The sequence below is a fragment of the Rhinopithecus roxellana genome, chromosome 9 (genome assembly GCF_007565055.1).
Source record: "Rhinopithecus roxellana isolate Shanxi Qingling chromosome 9, ASM756505v1, whole genome shotgun sequence".
NCBI classification, from domain to species: Eukaryota; Metazoa; Chordata; class Mammalia; order Primates; family Cercopithecidae; genus Rhinopithecus; species Rhinopithecus roxellana.
Window position 1 is genome coordinate 93,387,611 of NC_044557.1, and position 20,595 is coordinate 93,408,205.

Sequence of the window (20,595 nt, forward strand, 5' to 3'; positions counted from 1 at the left end):
GGAGTTACTCTCAGGATCAGGTGAGATCAATGTGTCATAGTTCCTCAATATCGAGGCTTCCTCTCCCCTCCCCCTGTGTGGTGTTCCTGAATCCCTGGAAATGGAGGGAAGCTTTGGAGCAGGCCATGGGGATTGTATGAGCATTCAGGGGCTTGGGTCCCTCACATTTTAACAAGAATATTTGGGCTTCGTGGGAGCAGCAGGTGCTATCTGAAACCTGCCCTAGGGTAGATTCGCTGGAGAATTAGGGAGCATTTTAGAGACGGGTGCAGCATTCCACCTTTGACTGGCGCCCCCAAACCACTTTGCCTTTTCTTCCCATGAACCCACCAGCCTGGGGAAGCCAAACCACAAAGTCCTAAGGATGACTGAGGAGAGACTAATTTAAGCTCCTGTTTTTCCAAAGGGATGCAGTAAGAAAGCTGAAGGGCACCGCACTTACTAGACTGAGCCGCCAGGCGAATGGCGTAATCACTCCCGCGCAGAAACTGCTCCGCCAAAGCCTCCCGGGGTGGGAAGAGTGGAGGAAGGCCGAGGTCCTCATTCCTCAGCCGGATTCCCTTGGCCACCAGGAAACTCTCCCCCAGAGGGAACCGAGAACTGTTGGAAGCTGAGACAATCTCTTCCGTTTCCCTAATGAAATGCAGTACAAGGAGCTTCGCTTCCTCACAGGAGCCAGGACCTAGGGGAATAAAAATATCCCAGATGGACTCACTCACCATGTGGACCTCCCTCTGACTCCCATGAAGCATGTGTACCGTCACACACACGCATACACACAACACACACACACATACACACACCCCCCACACTACACACATACCACACACACATCACACACCACACGCCACACACATATACACCACACACACACACATACATAGCTCCCCCCACACACTACACACATACCACACACACACCACGCACCACACGCCACACACATATACACCACACACACAACACACACACAACACACAACACACACACCACACACACACAATATACACATACACGCCACCCCCCCACACTACACACATACACACCAAAACACACCACACACACCACACGCACACCACACACACGTCACACAACACACACATCACTCCCCCACACTACACACATACACACCACATACCACACACATACCAACCCCCACACACTACACACATACACACCACAAACACCACCCACACACATACACACCACACACACAGTATGCACATACAGATCACGTACACCACACATACACATACACACACACCACCCCAAACACACCACACCTATACACGTACACACACAAACACCACAAACACACCACATACACATCACACACAAACACCACACACACACATACATACCCCACACACACCACACACACTATACACATAGAAATCACATACACACCACTCTCGCACACACCACACACATAAACACCACACACATACACACACACCACATCGATACCCACCACACACACCACACACATACACACACATACACACCCCCCCACACCACACATATACACGCCACACACACACACAAATACACACCACACACACACCACACATACATGAACACCACACACACACCACCCCCCCACACACATACACACACACCACTCACACACACAGACACATCACACACACCATACACATATACCACACACACACACCACACACACCACCCACATATGCACCATACACAACCACACACACACCACACACAGTACACACACACCATACTTTACACACACATGCACACCACACACACACCACACACAGACACACCACACACATACATATACACACACACCACACTCATATACACACATACACATACCACACATACCCACACACCACACACACCACACATGCACATACCACACACAAAAACTCACACACCATAACCCATATAGAAACACACACACCCCATAAACACACACCACACACACATACATAAACATACACCCACCACACCACACACATACACACACTACACAATACACACCCACACGTGCGTGCATTTTTGCCTCAGCTGTTTCCTTCTCAGCAGCTCTTTCCACAACCTGGAATATTCCTTGTTTTGCCTCCACACACTCATTCAGTCACCATTTGTGGAGGGCCCACAGCATAAGATGAGTAATAGTTCATATTTGCTCCATGCTGGGCATCATTCTGAGCACATCTACACAGACAATCTAATCGATGCAACAGCCTAATAAAATATTTTTATTCTCATGCTACAGATGAGAAACTGAGGCATGGAGAAGTCATATAATTTAAACGAGTTCCCAGCTAGCAAGTAGCTGATTCAGAATTTCAATCTAGACAGTCTCACTGTGGGAATAGTGATCTTGACTAGCTCTCTCTAACGAAGGATAGACAGATGATGGATGGATGGATGCATGGATGGATGGATGGATGGATGGATGGATGGATGGATGGATGAATGGATGGATGGATATCAGAAGTTGAAGGAGGCACTGTAGATTAGTAGAGAGTTATTCCTGTGAAGCGGAAAAAGCCTGGCACTCAAAGACCTTTGGGTTCAATTTTTGGGTCATTTATTAGTTGTGCAACCATGGATAATGCACTTAACTTCTCCGAGTTTCAGCCTCCTGATCTGTGCAATGGGAAATATTGGGGTTTTGTAATGAGCCTTTGAAGTGTTGCAGTTGAAGTGCTTGGCACAGCATCTGGCACATGCTGTCCTTGGCATTGTCACTTAGCAAAATCCACCCTCGCCATATTTACTTAAAACATCACATTGTGAATTCAACAGTGGGGGTGTCACCGGATTCTTTTGAGAACGTGGGATCAACAGAAAACTTTGACTTCCAGAATTTGAAGTTATTGTTTTCTTGTTCAAAAGGATATTATCAAATAATTCATTCTATTAATCCCAGGGATTTTGAATCTCTGAAGCAAAAACTCACACTTAAAAACCTCGGCTTGCTCTCCATTTCTTCCAGGATAAAGTGAAAATCTACAACTGGGCACATAAGATCTTTTAAAATCTGTCCCCAGCTGTATGCAGTGGTTCATGCCTGTAATCCTAGCACTTTGGGAGGCCGAGGCAGACAGATCACTTGAGCCCAGGAGTTCAAGACCAGCCTGGGCAACATGGTAAAACCCTGTCTCTACAAGAAATGCAAAAATTAGCTGGGCATGATGGCACATGCTTGTAGTACCAGCTACTTGAGAGACTGAGGTGGGAGGATCGCTTGAGCCTGCTGCAGTGAACTGAGATCATGCCACTGCAATCCAACATAGGCAACAAAGCAAGACTCTGTCTCAAGAACATTATAATCCTGTTCCTGATTTACTATCCACCTCTTCTTTCATTCCCTCCTGCATCCCCTCCCCTCCTATGTCTATAACCTTTTCTCCATCTCACTCACAGCTTCATTGACTCAGTGCATCCTATTTCCTCTGTTCCAAAGGGCCTGCCACATCTGTGACTGGACAAACCCCTCTTAAGATTCATCCCAGTAGTTGGGGTCAAGCTAATCTTTACCCCAATCTTCAAGGAGTTAGTAGCCCCTTTCTCTGAGCACCCTCCACTGCATTTTCCATGTATATACCTCTGCTCCACCATTGTCATTTATTACTTTCCTGATAACATCCTTGGTTTCCCCCATTGGTCTCTGAGCGTCTCAGGGCAGACACCATCCTTTACACGACTATCTCCCCATCGTACAGTACAGTGCACACAGTAGGCAGTTCATAAACGCATATTAAATGAAGAAAGCAAAATTTCAACCAGGCCAGAGATAGCAATGCAGACTCAAATTCCTAGAGGCCAGAGCCATCACCCACACATGCATGAAGGAAGTTATTGGTCCCTTCATTACTCACTGCCAATTGTATTAATCCAGCCATCACTTATTAAGTCCTTCCTATGTGCCAAATCCAGCACTTTATATCAACTACTTTTTGTAATTCTTCCAACAAGCCTTTGAGGCAGTTATGTGTTGTAACTCAGATTTTACAGATGACACTAAGACTCAAAAGAGTTAGCCTCTCTCAGGTCACAGAGCAGTAGATGGTAGAACCATGGTACAAGACAGCTACTGTTCTGTCCTCCAGGCCAGTCCTCCTCAAGCTTTTGGCTGTACTGAATTCCCCTGGGAATATTGTAGAAATGCAAGTTTTGATTCAATAGGTGGGGCCTGAGATCCTGAATCTTTAACGAGTTCCCAAGGTGAATGCCAATGCCACTGGACCACACTTTGAGTATCAAACCCTTTCAATCGTATACCCTTATCAACAAAAGAATTTGAATATGCACCCCCCCAAAATGGGTATTTTTTTATAAGGCATATACACATACTACTAAAATAATACACTACATGCAGATTTTTAGCTGTTTCAGCTATTAAACATTTAATTGCAAAAATGAAAATATTAATAGAAATGTGAAAGGAAGATAGAAAATACTGAATAAAGATGGAAGTTCTAACATTTTCTCCCTAATGGATGGTCTTGTATCCAGTCTCTTGTTACTCAATTAAAAAAAAAGCCAATTACTCTAAGTCTAGTTCTAACACTCTCTCCAGCATTCAGACTAAGGTAAGACTAGTCACTAAAGTAATCCCAGCACTTTGGGAGGCTGAGGCGGGTGGATCACCTGAGGTCAGGAGTTCAAGACCAACCTGGCCAACATGCTGAAACCCCGTCTCTACTAAAAATACAAAAAAAAAAAAAAAAAAATTTAGCTGGGCATGGTGGCAGGCACCTGTAATCCCAGTTACTTAAGATCTGAGGCAGGAGAATTGCTTGAACCTGGGAGCCGGAGGTTGCAGTGAGCTGAGATCGCTCCATTGCACTCCAGCCTGGGCAACAAGAGTGAAACTCAGTCTCAAAATAAAATAAAGTTACTAGGTACTTTTGGTTATTAACAACTCATGCTCCTAAAATTGCATACAAATAGGACCAAATTTAGTCTTAGAGAATTTAAAATTATAGGAATGTAGCCATGTAAGAGACCTGACCACTGGTATGGAGAATGATTCTACCACAAAAACCACAAAAATAAGTAAGACTTCTTATCTAACAGGCCAAAATCAATGTGTTAACCTTGAGGGTTCTATTGCTAGAACTTGACATTTGAATGGAGGATCCTTGCATTGTCATCTCTGAGTTGTTCAAAATGCCAAGGATATTACTGTTCTCATCACATGGTACTTTCACCTAACATTTTAAAAACCCAGTTGCTGCTAAAGCCTAAAATTTAGCTAGTATCAAAATAGTCTAATGGATTTTAACATTACTCAGAAAGGTCCAGACAATGTTAAACTTGCAAAGAATGAATTGAGAGATTTCACTGAACGGCTGTCATATCACCTATAATATTAGCAATGGCTGGTTAGAGAGATTTGGATTTGGTGATAACAGTGTTGAACATATCTGGTTGTTCTTTCAAACTGCTGGCACGGCTAAGGCGGATAAGGCATTTTAACTGAAACTCAGTGTCAGCTTCCTTCTATTTATGGCTCATATATCATAACTTTACCATAAGTCTACCTGCCACAAAGCTGAATGTATAGACCTCAATTAGTGGCTCTCTAATCAGTCCCTTAGTTAAATCCTTCCAAATCAATTAAAGCCACTTCAGGTGGCACTCTCCTGAGGTCTGCGCATCTAGCAGCATTCTGTGCAAATAGCAGGTTCACTGTAGTACTCATTGGTCCATTAAAAGGTGCACCTAACATAGGAGCGATTACTAAACATTAACCATAGGAGGACAAGGGCCAGGTCATCTCCACTTTTACAGCCTTCATCAGCTCTAAGATGAAGATGCTTTGCACACAGAAGACATCCAGTAAAAATCTAAGACACCAATTGAAGTAATCAATTATATGAAAGTTTTAAAATATACTGTATCAATCTTGCCAACACCTGACTATGTTGATGCAGGGAAGTCCCTTTGCCTCTGTGAGCCTTGGTTTTCTCAGCCATCTCTAAACTCCATTCCAGCTTTGACACTCAAGCCCCTCCCACTAGACATCCTATATATATATATATATATATATATATATATATATATATTAAACACATAGACACACACACACACTTAGCTCTTCATATGCATTAGCTCACATGTTGGGAGCTTGCTTGGCTCAGCCCGCGTTCCTTCCAGCTCTTGGCCAGCCTGATCCACACACCAGCAGTTCCGAAGGTCGAAATGTGCCAAAGGAGTGCTGAAGTCTGAGTAGGGCCCTGGGTATCGGCTGAGTTGGCCATTTAGGATCTGCCAGAAGAGGTAGGGATCCAGGAGGACATTCTCCCTGGACTGGGACCGGTTCCCTTCCAGTGCTGCTAGTGGGACATCTTGCAGAGAAGGGTATTGGGACAGCATCGGGAAGACACCTTGCTGGTCAGCCTCATACAGACTCTGAATAAAGAGACCAAAGTTTCCGGAAGCTGCTTCTCTGTAGCTCATGATCTTCACTAGCAGCTCGGCAGGCATCAGCTCCTGGCCCTTGTTCTGAGCCTCCCATCGTTGGTACCACTCAAAGACCTGCTCGGGGGGCCCATCGCATTGTACTTGTCTCCACTGTCCATTGGCGCTGCACTGTGGGATGTAGGCGTCGGAAAGGGTGGGTAGCATGCTGGAGTTAGACAGCAGGGCCTGCACCATCCTGAGGAAAGCTTGCTCAGCCTGTAATTGACAGGCTGTGGGGCCTGGGGAGGAACAATGAGCAGGTGTTTCAGTTTAAGAAATTTAATAAACTGGAAAGACCAAGATAAAACCACTTAACTGTCCAAATCCCATCTGAAACCTCATATAGCCATAGAAATACCATGAAGCTTAAATTTGTAAATAATATCTAGATAGGCATTGCCCCATGACTAAATCAGCACCACTGAAATCAGTTGGTGATCAGCACTGCAGAAATGTGGCAGTTCTTTAAGGCCAAACAAATCTCCTTATTTACTCCTAGGTCTGATTAATATTATCTAGGTGTTCCTGGGATCATTTTTAATATAAGCAGTCAATTTCATCTTTAACTGAAGTGTAAGCATTGGCCAGGAGTGGATTTCTACTGCTGTACTACATTAGGTCAGGGCCTAAAGAGAGACTCAGGGAACCTGCAGATTGAATACCCACAGACTTACATTTCTTGGGCTTCCCCATTGCACTTCGAGTTCCAGGAATGGCCTGACCCTCAGCATCAACACAGTAACACTCTGAGTTGAAGCACTGGACAGGCAGGAAATATCCCTCACTAGTACAAGCAGGGACAAACAAGCTGGAGCCAGCAGGCTGGCTGCCCATGAGGCTTTGCATGCGAGCCCTTTGCTTTTCACAGTCTGTGGGGCACCTCGGCTGTCCACCTCTCACTCTCGAGCCGGGAAGCTCTTTGCCCCAGGAATCCACACACCAGCACTCTCCAGGCAAAGCATTGGACATCTTCATAGCTTCCTTCTGTCGTGCATGATGGGACAAAGAGCCTTTCAGGTGTCTGCTCACAGGCCTGGGACCTGAGCACCGTTTCCATCACATCACCTAAATCTCTTGCCACATCTTCTGGCACAGAGATAGCATGTTGCAAGAAGAGAAGGAATTCTGGAAGCTCCAGGAGAGAAGCAAGGAATTTGAGGGCATTTTGGTTCTCTTGTAAGTTAATTTCAAAGCCAAAGCTGCCCACAGTTGGCTTATTCATAGCAACATCCTTCTTAGCGGCTTCAGGGGTTCCTGTAGAAGAATTTGAATTTAATCCCACCGAGAGTGGCTTGGCCAAATCTTCTAGTCTCCCTCCATTCGAGAAGCTTGCAAGACCAAGTTGCTGGAAAAATTGACTGAAGTTAAATGTGCCTCTTGTGCCAAGGGCTCCAGACAAGTTAAACTGGCCAAGATTCACCAAAAATTTCCCTCCAAAAAGGTTTTGCTGGAGTCTCTTTGGGTTGGTGGTAAACTGAAGGGCAAGACGAGCCAGCCCTCGGGAGGGAAAAATTGCTCGGATGGCTTCTTTGAGAAGACTTTCTGAGACAGAAAACTGTTGGCTCTGTCCTTCCACCATTGGGCGGAGGAGCCCAGAGTCCACAAAGAGCTCTTTGATTGTGGGTGGGCAGGATGTGGCAAATCTGGCTACTCTCGGAGAGGCCCATCTTTTCTCCGGGGAAGAGAACAGGTCATGCTGGCTGAAGTAGCCTGAGGTCCCAAAGTAGAGTCTGGACAAGGCCTGCTGCCTTTTGGAGGCACAAGATCTGCCTTCAGCTGCATGAGACAAAGTGAAATGGGAGAAAAGGTTTTAATGTCACGAGAAATCCTGAGACAGCTCCTCAGATCTTTCAGGTGGTAAGATGCCAGAACATTCAACCAAGGACAGCTACGTTTGAAACCACTTTCTTCTCTGTGTCGTTTTATTTTTTCCTTTCCCCTGAGCTACCTCTGTGGGGTCATTTTGGAGGAGTGACTATTCCAGTTGGCATGACCACTCCCCTAGCTCTCACTAGAGGTTGATCCCTTTTAAGGCAAGTCTCGTAAATACTGGCTCACTTTCTGAAAATCTGACCTCACTTGTCAACTGTACTCGGGTGAATAGTGTCCCCTCCATGCACAGACATGATGTTCATGTCTACAGGGAACCTCAGAATGTGATTTAGAAATAGGGTCTTTGCAGATGTCACCAAGTTAAGATGATGTCATACTGGATTAGGGTGGACTCTAAAACCAATGACTGGTGTCCTTATAAGAAGGTCATGGCCGGGCGCGGTGGCTCAAGCCTATAATCCCAGCACTTTGGGAGGCTGAGACGGGCAGATCACGAGGTTAGGAGATCGAGACCATCCTGGCTAACACGGTGAAACCCCGTCTCTACTGAAAAATACAAAAAACTAGCCGGGTGAGGTGGCGGGCGCCTGTAGTCCCAGCTACTCGGAAAGCTGAGGCAGGAGAATGGCATAAACCCGGGAGGCAGAGCTTGCAGTGAGCTGAGATCCGGCCACTGCACTCCAGCCTGGGCGACAGAGTGAGACTCCGCCTCAAAAAAAAAAAAGAAGGTCATGTGAAGACACAAAGATGCACACAGGGAAGAAAGCTGTGTGAAGACAGAGGCACAGATTGGAGGGAGGCAGTCACAAGCCAAAGACACCAGGGATTGCCAGCAACCACCAGAAACCAGGAAGGGGCAAGGAAGAATTCTGCCACAGAACCTTCAGGGAGAGCATGGCCCTACCCACACCTTGATTTCAGACTTCTGGCCTCCAGAACTAGGAGGGAATAAATTTCTGTTGTTTTAAGCCACCTGGTTTGTGGTGATTTGTTATGACAGCCCTAGGAAACTAGTACACCAGCACATTCCTATGTGTATTTAATGAAATGATGTCTTCCAGCATGCATTCTCTCGTTGGAATTCTCAATGGACTTTAATGCCTCACTATGTGCTTTTAGTGTGGCTAACTCCACCTTGGGGGTAGTCTTGTCTAGGCTAGCTATGGTCTCCTTGAGGGCAAGAATCATATCTGAAATGCTGTTAGTGGTTCCTATAAGAAGAAATATTTTCCTATATTGTAATATATAGTATAATATAGGAAAGATAATACTTCCTATAATAGAAAACAATAATGCCCACCCAGTGTACACACTTAGAACATTCTTCTGGGCTTCTTGACCTTTCCTAGAAATTATTAATTTAACAGTGATCAACTCAGCCAACTCTTTGCATGGTCAAGTCATTCTATCTGAACATCCTAGGCTGCCTCTAGCCACAATAAGAGAAAAAACATGTAAAATTCAAACACCAAGGGGCTGTCTCAGTTACATAGGTGGATGTAAGTAAGCTCCATTTTTCTCCATAAAATCATAACTCTTACCTTTTAACTACCCCACCCTCAACTTTTAAAATATGTTTTTCCTCTTGATTCACACAAAAGCCAAAAAGAAAGTCAGCCAATTTCCTTCTGTAACCAGGCAACAGAGAAAGAAGTGGAAAATGTGGTGGGAAGGGAGAGACTGGCAGCATCAGAGCATGTAACATCCCTCAACAAGGCCATGTCCTCTTTTAATGGATATTACAGGAAGGTATGGCAGAAATAAAGTTTACTGCTTTGCTTAGTCTTCTGCCAAATTAAGAGCTTACCCTTTCCATCCATTTGTTATGTAGTGTTACCAAAGCAAGGAAATTCAATTACTGTTTCCATGTGGCATTTGTTTCCACAGAAATAGGACCTGATATACTAGAAAGAAAAAGTGAAAATATATGATCCATCTATGCACTTGATAGAGCCATTTATGGTCTTTAATTTAGAAAACCATAGTTCTTCATTTCCACCTGGAAGTTGGATGGCACCACATTCTCTAGATTTTAGTAGAAATGAAATGTGATTGCAAATGCCTTCAAGAAAGTGTCTCCAAATTTTCTTTTTTGACATTCTCACATTTAGCAGATAGAATATAACCACACATCATGAAGAATATTCAAAAGTTTAAGTTGGACAAATGGAATGATTTAACAGGAATTATTGAATGAATATATATATATTGAAGCTATAAAAAAACCCTTCACTGGCGTATCACTATTCCTAATCTTTTAAAATCTACCCAGCTTCCCCAAGTTGGAAGCCTAGGAATGCTCTTGGTTCTTCCCTTCCTCATCATAACATCCTTCAAAATTTCACCAGGAAGAGAAAATGGGGTCTGCCTGGAATGCCTACTAAGAGCTCTCACCGTCTCCCACTGTTTCTGCTGTAATGATGGCTCCATACTGGGTTGAATAGTGTACCTCAAAATTCATGCTTTTACCAGAACCACAGAATGTGACCTTATTTGGCAGAAGGGTCATTGTCGATGGGATTAGTTAAGATGATACCCGACTGGATCAGGTGGAGCCTTAACCCGACTGGTCTCCTTGTAAGAAGAGGAGAAGACTCACAGACAGACACAGAGGGAAGACAGCCACGTGGCAATGGAAGCCAAGACTACAGTCATGCTGCCCTAAACCAAAGAATGCACAGATTGCTGGTACCACTACAAGCTAGGAAGAGGAAAGAAAGGATCCTCCCCTAGAGTTTTCAGAGGGAGCACAGCCCCGCTGACACCCTGATTTTGGACTTCCAACCCCCAAAACAGACACGATACATTTCAGTTGCTCTCAGATGCCCACTTTGTGGTGATTTATTACCATAGCCCTAGAAAATTAATACAGACCCCATCATCTCTGGAACATGGCAATGACCTTCTAATTGGCCCGGTTGCCTCCGGACTACTGCTTCTTTGAGTCTCTCCTCCAGAATGTCTTTGCCTTACATGCAAAACCCACGATGATACTGTCCAACTTAAAACGTTTCATTGTCTTCACCTCATTGGTGAAGCCCCCAAGCCTTTGTTAGGATAACAAAGACCTCATTGTCTTACCCCTGCCTTTCTTCAGAGTCTGCAGCACCACCCTATTCATACTCCAGCAATTTTTTTCTCTATCCTTCTTGCAGATTAGATGATCATTAGCATATCAATGCCTATTATTCTGTCCTTCTAATTTTGCTTCTCCTGCTCTCCATATAAAGAACACCTTTCCTTACTCCCCTCCTTCAAGAAACATCTTCTTAGAAGGTTCTGATCAAGTGTGGCCTCTTCCATGTATCTTTCCTAAATGCCTCCTTCCCATAGCTGCTGCAAGATCGAATGCCCATCTCACCATGCTCCTTTAGTTACGTGCATGCTCCTGTCTCATGGCACATGGGAACTCAATTTTCTTTTATTTTTCTTCACCTATGAGCCCCCTAATATTCCCTGAGCTCCCTGAAAAAGCAACGAGGTGTGACACAAGATGAGAAACATGTTGGAAGTTAATGATGATAAACTGGTTTTCAGACAGGTTGAGCTTGAAAGGCGAGTGGGGCACACCAGAAGGCAGTTGAATTAATGGGCTCCAGAGAAGTTGGTCTGGAGGACCGCTAAAGTAATACGATCCGAGGCCAAAAGAGGAAGCCCCCAGAGAAAACCCACCACAAGATGGCGGCTCCCCTTGCTGCCGGGTTCCATGGATTTCCTTCCCCTGGACATCCACACACCAACAGGGCCCTTCCATCTGACACTGTACCGCCTGATAGTCTCCATTTCGGCGGCAGCTTGGAACATAGGGGTGACCAAAGCTGGTTGCTGTAAACCGCTCCACTTCACATTTTGTGGGGCCTAGAGGAAATCCACACAGTAAAGGAGAAGACAGTGTCACAGCATGTACTGCTGCTTACTCTTAATGATTCTTTTCATCTCTGCCCTCACTTTGCTGGAGCAGCCACGCAGACCATAGCGACTTTGAAACCCAAGAGGCGTCCCCCTAATGGAAACACACACACTGTTGGCAGCTTATTACTTACATCGGAATCTGCCAGAGATGACTGATTGAACTGCGAGGAACCGTCTCTGCAGTATCCGGTACAGGGTGGTTTCGGTGAAGGTGGAAGGAAGGTCCAGACCAGCAAAAATGGTGTCATAAATTTCATCCAGTAACAACTCCAAACCTGAGCAAAGACAGCAAGACTTTCAGGGATGGTCTCATTCAGAAAGGAAGCCCTGACCTTGTGCAAACAGATATTGAGAGAGAGCCTTCACCAGCATCATTAGGCGATAAGTCTGAACAACACTTTAACAGTTTCCAAAGTCAGGGCTGCTGTGGATGGTTGTGCAAGTTGTTCATAGAACAAAGGAGCAGTGCTTATAGAATAAGAGATTAAATCCATCCTGTGCTCCACTCGCCAGTTTTGGGGCTGCATCTGCCCAGAGCGGGGCACTTCTTTCCAGTGTGCACAAAGGCACTATGTAGGCCGGCAGCAGCTGCATTCACCATACTGCAAGATGACAGTTTGCTAAGGCTGTGTCCTCCTCAATGCCACAGCAGCCTGGCAGGGGGAAGGCAGTCACTCTAGCTGTGCTTTACAAACAATGCTAGGCAGGCTCTCGGACCTGAGGAATCACACTACCTCCCTTCAGATCACCTGAGGGGTGTCACTCACCTGTCTCAGCCAGTTCCCGCCCTTGGCTGTCAGCACAGTGGCAATACCCAGACACCTCAGGGAACCTTCTCTGGAAGGAACTGAAGGTCACAAATGCATCTGGAAACCTTGGAGAGAATGAGATTTATGGTCACCATTCATAAAGGCAAGTCATCACAATCTCTTCCTGTAGAAATAAATGTGGCCAAGTCCACTCCTAGTGAAAAGGAATGTCTGCTTTCTTATGGCATGACAGTTGCTTCATGTCTCCTGCAGCAAATGCATTTCCTTTACAAATTAGTTTAACCTGGCTGGAACCAGGCTGGACCTTGTAAAATAAAGCTGTGCATAGCTGTCATCTACTAATTAGCCATTTTCCTCACTTATGGCATTTGACCAATTTATGCCCATGCGTTTGTCTCATAGGGCCAGGCAGAAAGCAGTCAAGGAAGATCGCATTAACTGGTTCCTTTCCTGGAATACAGCTCTTGAGACTAAAGGCCAAGTCTGCTTTACAAACATATGGTACATTGGAGATGATCTCATTTTGGGAGATCAAATGACTTCAGGCCCCTTTACAACTTTTCAAAAGCTTGAAAAGAAGCCAGCTGCCACCACAGGAAATCCTTAAGAAGGAAATGTATCCAGTCCCACAGTTGAAGAAAGCACAAATCAATACAGCATCACTAACAAGGGCTATTCATCTCTTTCCATAAAGTGAGGAAAGAGATTCCCTAATCACATCTGGCCTGGCAATTGTTATAACGAGCTCATCAGCTGGATTCCCTGTCTTAGAAGTAATAGAAAGGTAAGGTATAAAAAGCCGTATTGAGGAGTTCTAACCCTGTGCAATGATTTAGCAACCAAAGAGGAACTGTTCATCTTTTATAACATTCAGAGATTTGTTTTCAAGCCCTATATAACTACAAAACTTATATATGCAGTCCAAGCGTAATGTGTTTCCACCTGTGTCTGAAATTTATCTCCCAACAATAAGTTAACAGAAGCAGCAGCTCTGTACATTGATAGGCCAATTGCTGTGCAATCTATTCTAGCAAAATATTGCAAAGAATCTTAATGTCCAATAGTAGAAAATTAAGAAGTAAATTATAGTAAATGCCCTAAATGTAATAAAATGCTATGATTGAGGACAATGCTTATAAACTCTAGCCAAATGGGAGTGTGTATAACATTATGTAAAAAGATTAGATTATAAAATGCCATATACATGTATTGCAATTACAAGTGTACAACTGAACCAGTATTGGAAGGCAATGTATGGTGTAGTAATTGCTCAGAGCCTGACTTTGAATTTCCATTCAAGTTAATAACTATTACTTAATTTGAATGGAAATGGATATGCAAAACAAAAGCTATAAATGCACCATAGGATTATGGATGAGTTTTTTTCCATGCTATTAATCTATTATTCTGTGTATGCATGTTAAACAGAATGTTACAGTCAGTGTGTTGCATAACAAAAATTAAAAACTCACTTTGCTTAGTTGCCACTGATAGGGAGGTAGGGTGTATATAATAAAAGTTCATTCTTTAGAGCCTAGGATAATTCAATTTTAAACATACTAATAACAGTATAATAACAGCTTACATTTATTGAGCACAACTTTGTAAAAGACTACCTACAAAATGTTTTAATACACATTGATTCATTTAATCCACCTAACATTCCTGAAAGGAAGGTGGTACATTTTAATCCCCCTTTTAGAGATTAAGAAGATGAGGTGTATGGGCCACTGTCTTGAACTAGCAGTGGAAACTGAGGTCTAAATCCTGCTCTTACCCATTACATGCCACCTATCTCTCCCAGTGGTGTTATTCAGTGTGTTTTTGGCTGCACCTGGCTTTTATCCTACACCCTACCCTGCAAGGCATGTGACTCTGTCTGACACTGCTCCATATGCCCAGCACCTCACTCTTCCTGGCATCTCATAGATGTTGATGACACAAGTGCTGGCCCGAGGTGGGTTCTGAAACACATTCCAGTGTGAGGCCCAAGTTTAAATCACTCTAGTTCCATGCTCGGCTAATTCAACCCAGAGACCCACCTCAACATCCTGGTTCATGGCAGACATGACTTCCAGGGTCTTTGAGCCATCTTCATCCTACAACTTTATGGTCAGAGCCCCTCTCTGGGGGTTTCTGGTCTTATAAACTGCCCAGTACCTGGACCTACCAGTGTTTTTTTCATGGACCTCACTCTTGATATTCCTGTTCTCGCATATTGGAGATCACCCTGTCTTCAGCTCTGGAGAGGGTCCTCCCACCCTCCCTGTAAGACCACCCTAAGGCCAGCTACTGCCATCTGCACTCTCTAGGACTGTTCTTTGCTGACCTCTAGGACAGACACCCTGTGCTGCCATCTTTAATCTCTTCTTGCTAATTCTGTATGTAGTGAGAAGTGCTAATATGATTGTTGCTATTAACTACTATTCATAAAATAATCACAGGTTATATGTATGAACAATCAGACCGAACACTCTCCATATTTGTCTCATTTAATTCTCACAACCCTTTAAAAATCTCCATGTCCCAAATGAGAAAACTGGGATTCTGCGTGGTGATGTGACTGGGTCAAGATCATCCAGCCAAGACCAGGGACCAAGAATCCCAAGTCCATTTCCAATGGCCTTCCAACGACAGCAGGTGGCCAAAGGGTGAGACTACCTCTCCAATAGAGCATAGTCCTTTAGGGGCCCTGTCCTGCAATCACCAGTGATTTCAAGTTCTGAATCTTCCCAATTTCCTGTGTGCCCACAATTTCATTTGATACAAGTTGATTCTGTGGCTAATTTCTGAAATGATATCATCATCTATGCATTTTGGACTCTTTCTCCAAAATAATAATTAGCACCATGAAGACTGTTTAACTATTATTCTGCTACTGTCATTAGTGACTTACTGTCATCAGGGAACAGGGACTCTGTCATACTTTTAGCCTCCTCCTTATTAGATCTCCTGCCCCACATCAACCAAAAGAAGTCAAACGACTGAGACTGGACCCAAAGCCCAGATGAAAGCTGGACAGTCTGGCTCCATCGCTAGCCTTTGGCCAGCTGGACCAAACAATGCCCCCAAAGGAGGTGAGTTTGAGTGGGATTCTAAAGCCATGAATGGTGATTTGACCAGGAGACAACAGAGGAGTGAAGAACATATCTAGAAGGGTGGTTTACATGCCTCCAACTTCAAGGTGGGAGACAGAACCACAGGTGTGGGCAGCAAGGAAAACTGAGATATTGGTAGTCAGTGAGGGAGGTACAAGTCTGGTAGAGAACGCCAGGACCCAAGATTCGCAGTCTCTGAAATACAGCACCTGAAGATGCTTTTTTTTTTTTTTTTTTTTTTTTTTTTTGAGACAGTCTGGCTCTGTCGCCAGGCTGGAGTGCAGTGGCGTGATCTCAGCTCACTGCAACCTCTGCCTCCCGGGTTCAAGCAATTCTCCTGCCTCAGCCTTCCAAGTAGCTGGGACTACAGGCACCCGCCACCACACCCAGCTAATTTTTTATATTTTTGGTAGAGACAGGGTTTCACCATGTTAGCCAGGATAGCGTTGATCTCCTGACCTCGTAATCTGCCCACCCTGGCCTCCCAAAGTGCTGGGATTACAGGCGTGAGCCAGCACTTTGGGAGGCCCTGCTGGCCTTGAAGATGCTTTTTATAGGCACTGGCCTTTGGAAACCACTGGTCCTTCAGTAGCAGGACATTGTCAAGTCCTATGGTCCCCTGTGGCATACGGTGTTCTCCCCTTCATGAGGACCTGAGGATCTGAGGAACCAAGTTCCCTCCATCATCAATAGAAGAAAACATTGTGATCCCTGATAAACTCTTATTTTTATCTGGTAGAAACCAAGTAACTTAGGCTATTTTTTCTTTTCTTTGGTTACAGGGAGCTCAGAGTCAAATATGCAGCCCCTCACGTTTGTTATGACTTTGTAGAATGAGTGATGTGGGCCAATCTTTGCCTTGCCTTATTCTGATTTTCTACTTTTATTTTGCCTTCCTCATGATTCCCTCTAATTTCCATTTTTATCCTGTTTTGGGCATATCAGAAGAAAGGAGGAAGATAAAATCAACACAATATTTAAAACTTAAAAAATAACATATATTTTGGACTACCACTCCAACAAAGCACAGTCTTTCAGGAGCCCTGCCCTGCAACCACCAATGAGTTCAAGCTTAGGATCTTCCGAATTTTCTCTGTGCCCATGATCTAGTGGAAAAGGATGTTTTCCTTTCGTTGAATAAAAAGCAAAATCTCAGGTAGCCTTAGAAGAATCCTCAAGAAAGCAAATGCTAGAGGCAAGGGGTGGCATTTCTGAGTTTATGCTCAGATTATGGCCAGCCTAGACAGATAAATTACAACCAAGGCTCAGAGGAATGCGAAATTCTGGTCTCCACTGGGCATCTGGTCTTGTTCATTTTCAGAGTACGATTCCTGCCTCCGGGCTCAGTCAGATTCTCTAACGTCTCCCACAGGCAGTTATTTAGAAATCTAAACACTGACTCACAAATGAGCCATGCATTTCATTCTCTCCTGCACTAGGGAGGGTGCTCCTTAAAAGAAGAGGCCATACCGGGTGCGGTGGCTCACACCTGTAATCTCAGCACTTTGGGAGGCTGAGATGGGTGGATCACTTGAGGTCAGGAGTTCAAGACCAGCCTGACCAACATAGTGAACCCCATCCCACTAAAAACCACTACAATCCAGCCTGGGTGACAAAGTGAGACTCTGTCTCAAAAAAATAAATAAATAAAATAAAATAAGAGGGGGCTGTAGCCTAGCAGAGCACCTGATGCATAGCCAACCACTGCAGGTATCTGTAGTGAGGGTGATCTGGTTGTTCCATAGAGAAGATTTCTCCATACAGTACCTTCCACGTTCTGGTTGCAATGCCCCTTTACCATATATTAAGACACATCTGGTCCTTCTTCCCACTGGGCAATCTGGGTAGCATGGGTGGCTAAGGCATTTGAAGTTAGACTGGTTGCTAAGAAGTTTGAGTGTGTTTAGTCATTAAGGACAAGGGTTAATAAAGAAGTCAATTAACTCAGATCATTAAGGCTTTGATAATGGCATTAGCTGTGCTTAAAGGCTCTTAAGACCTTTACTTATAATCTGCTTGGTCAGAATGTGTGTCCACAATTAATGGTTGGGCTAGTGCAATATGAAAGATGGGGCATGAGTCAGAAGGACCAGTGAAGCTTGCTCCCCATTACAACATGGTTATTTAAAATTTTCCAGCCAAACAGATATTGTAAGCAGTGGCCTTCTTGAAGGGCGAAAGGACCTACTTCAGATGGGCAAACACCATTGCCAAATTCAAGTGCAAACCATCACCCAGCACAAAAATTCACTGACAGCAACAGGTCAGTGAATGAGCTGCCTACAGGATTCCAGCCTTCTGGTAGCCCCAGGGAAGTGATTGCCTTCTGTCACTTCTCCATTTGAATTTTCCCAAAAAATCCCCTTAGATTCAATATCCCAAAACAAAGCTTGTGGCTTTTCCTTTTCAAATTTATCCTCAAGAATCCATCCAGAAACCAGACTTAGGAGTCATTCTTTACTTCCCCCGACCCTCACCTCCATATCAATTCCTTCATCAAATTCTGTGGATTCCATCTGGTAAATATTCCTCCAGTCTCACCCCATCTCTCGGCTGTCCTCTCCGACACTTGCTCCATGTCAACATTGTTTCTTGCCTGGACTAGTGCAGTAGCCTCCAAACTCAGAGGGTTGCCTCCTTGCACGCACTCTGCTCTCCCCTCACCATTCCATTCTTTCAGAAATCCAAGTCCAATGGTGATTATGATATACCCTTCCCCAATCCCAGGCTTCAAATGCTTGCTGCAATATTGAAACATACTTACATTGAAAAAAAAACTACTCTGCTGTCTGAAATTCAAACATAACTTGCCGTCTCGTATTTTACCTGGAAACCTGAGTTGCTAAGCTTAGGCCCTCTATATGGTCTCCGAGGTTCCTTCCACTGTGCCCAGAGGAGTCACTGGGCCAGCGACTGCCCAGGTCTACTTAAGTGTCGGAAAATCCCTGATTACAGCTAGGCTTCCAGTAACCAACCACCCAACCCTTCCCATGACCTTTCAATACCAGAATTTGCTCAGAGACATGCTTGCTTACAAAATGAAAAAGATCCCATTTCAGGAGTAAATTTTTGTGTTTCTTTTAAACAAAGGATGCTTAGTTCTGAACTTTTGCATTTAACTCGACTGCCCTCTTGTGGAAATAGCTGTGAATTGTGCCTCAACTTCAATGTGGCACCCACCAGGGTCTTGGATCATTCACCAATTCCTTAAGCACCGATTCCAGACCCGCTGCATGCAAGGCTCTATGCCATGCACCGGGGGAACAGAGATGAGTTACATTATGTGGGATACTAAAAGGAGCCAGACAGTTCTAGCACCTAAGCTTATTAGCGTGAGTTCCTTTACCTCTGTGTTTCAATAATCATTTGTATAGTAGGGACTATAATTATCTAATTATTTCTGTAAGTATTAAGGTAGGTTAAAGGATATAAAATTCCCTATATATAATAAGCAGTCAGGTGATCTTGAACTGAGAATACGTTGGTTTGTAGCAATGAGCATTCAGTAAAACTGGCTGTTTGAGATTTATACGTGCTCGCAGGCAGGCCAGGTGTGGAGGAGAAAAATCTAACCTACGTTTGCTGAAGCTGGCTGATGCATGAGAATTCCCTACGGAAGTATAGTAATTTACAACTTTGTAAATTCGCACCCATGGTTTCATAGGTAAGACCTCATCGAATCTTCACTATGATGTAATGAGCAGGGCATTGTCCTCCATTTGATGGATGGGAACACAGAGGCTCTAAGAGAGTAAGCGGCCAGGTCACTGTGCTAAGCAGTGGCAAAGGCAGAAGACAGGACCAGGCAGGTCATATAAATGGATGAGGTAGGCAGGGGTGTGGCAACAGAGCACAGAAGGACCTGGAGCACAGAAGGGCGTGTCCTTGGTGTAAAAGGAGCAGCAAAGCCAATGTCTTGATGCCACCAGTGAGTGCGTGCGTGCAGCTTCCCACCCTTGTTCTTTAAAATCAGGAATTTAGAATTGTGTGTTTTAGGTTGAACATATGAAACTGCTCATGTTCAACTACTTTTTAACCTACAAAAATGGAAATTTCATGTGGTAAAACCTAATAAAAGTTTCCAGTTTTTAAGATATGATGCAGTTCAAACAAAGTCTGCCTAAGGGACAGTTCGGCACACAGGCTGCTAGTCTGAGATTCCTCCTGGCACAGCCCATGAGAATTTCCTCCCTCGCACAGGGAAAGAAACTGGTTGTTTTGGAAGCCAGCCACAGAGAGGCTCAAGCTCTCCAAGAGAATTCATATCAGTCTTTGCAGACTAGTATTCATTTTTCTTTTTACTCCAAATGGTTCAATTACATCTGAAGTCTGTATGAACCCTTTACAATAAACAAGTGGCCACCGTGGGTGACCAGAAGCTACCCTGGCTATTTGGATCAAGATCTATAATCCTCTCTCTGTTTATATCATTATTTACATTTTTAAAGTTATTCATAAGCGCACATATACACACAGTTTACAAAAATTCACAAATATAATGATATCCATGCTTTTGGGAATGTTGCCTTTTTTCC

General features: G+C 44.2%; 1 protein-coding gene across 1 annotated transcript in view; it reads right to left on the reverse strand.

Annotated features, from left to right (window-relative positions):
• TG (thyroglobulin) overlaps positions 1-20,595 on the reverse strand; it is a 272,527-nt gene that overhangs the window by 245,141 nt on the left and 6,791 nt on the right. Inside the window, 7 exon segments of the mRNA XM_010380291.2 lie at positions 443-682; positions 6,102-6,686; positions 7,122-7,398; positions 7,400-8,223; positions 11,953-12,138; positions 12,324-12,467; positions 12,960-13,066. Coding sequence (XP_010378593.2) covers positions 443-682; positions 6,102-6,686; positions 7,122-7,398; positions 7,400-8,223; positions 11,953-12,138; positions 12,324-12,467; positions 12,960-13,066 — 2,363 coding nt within the window.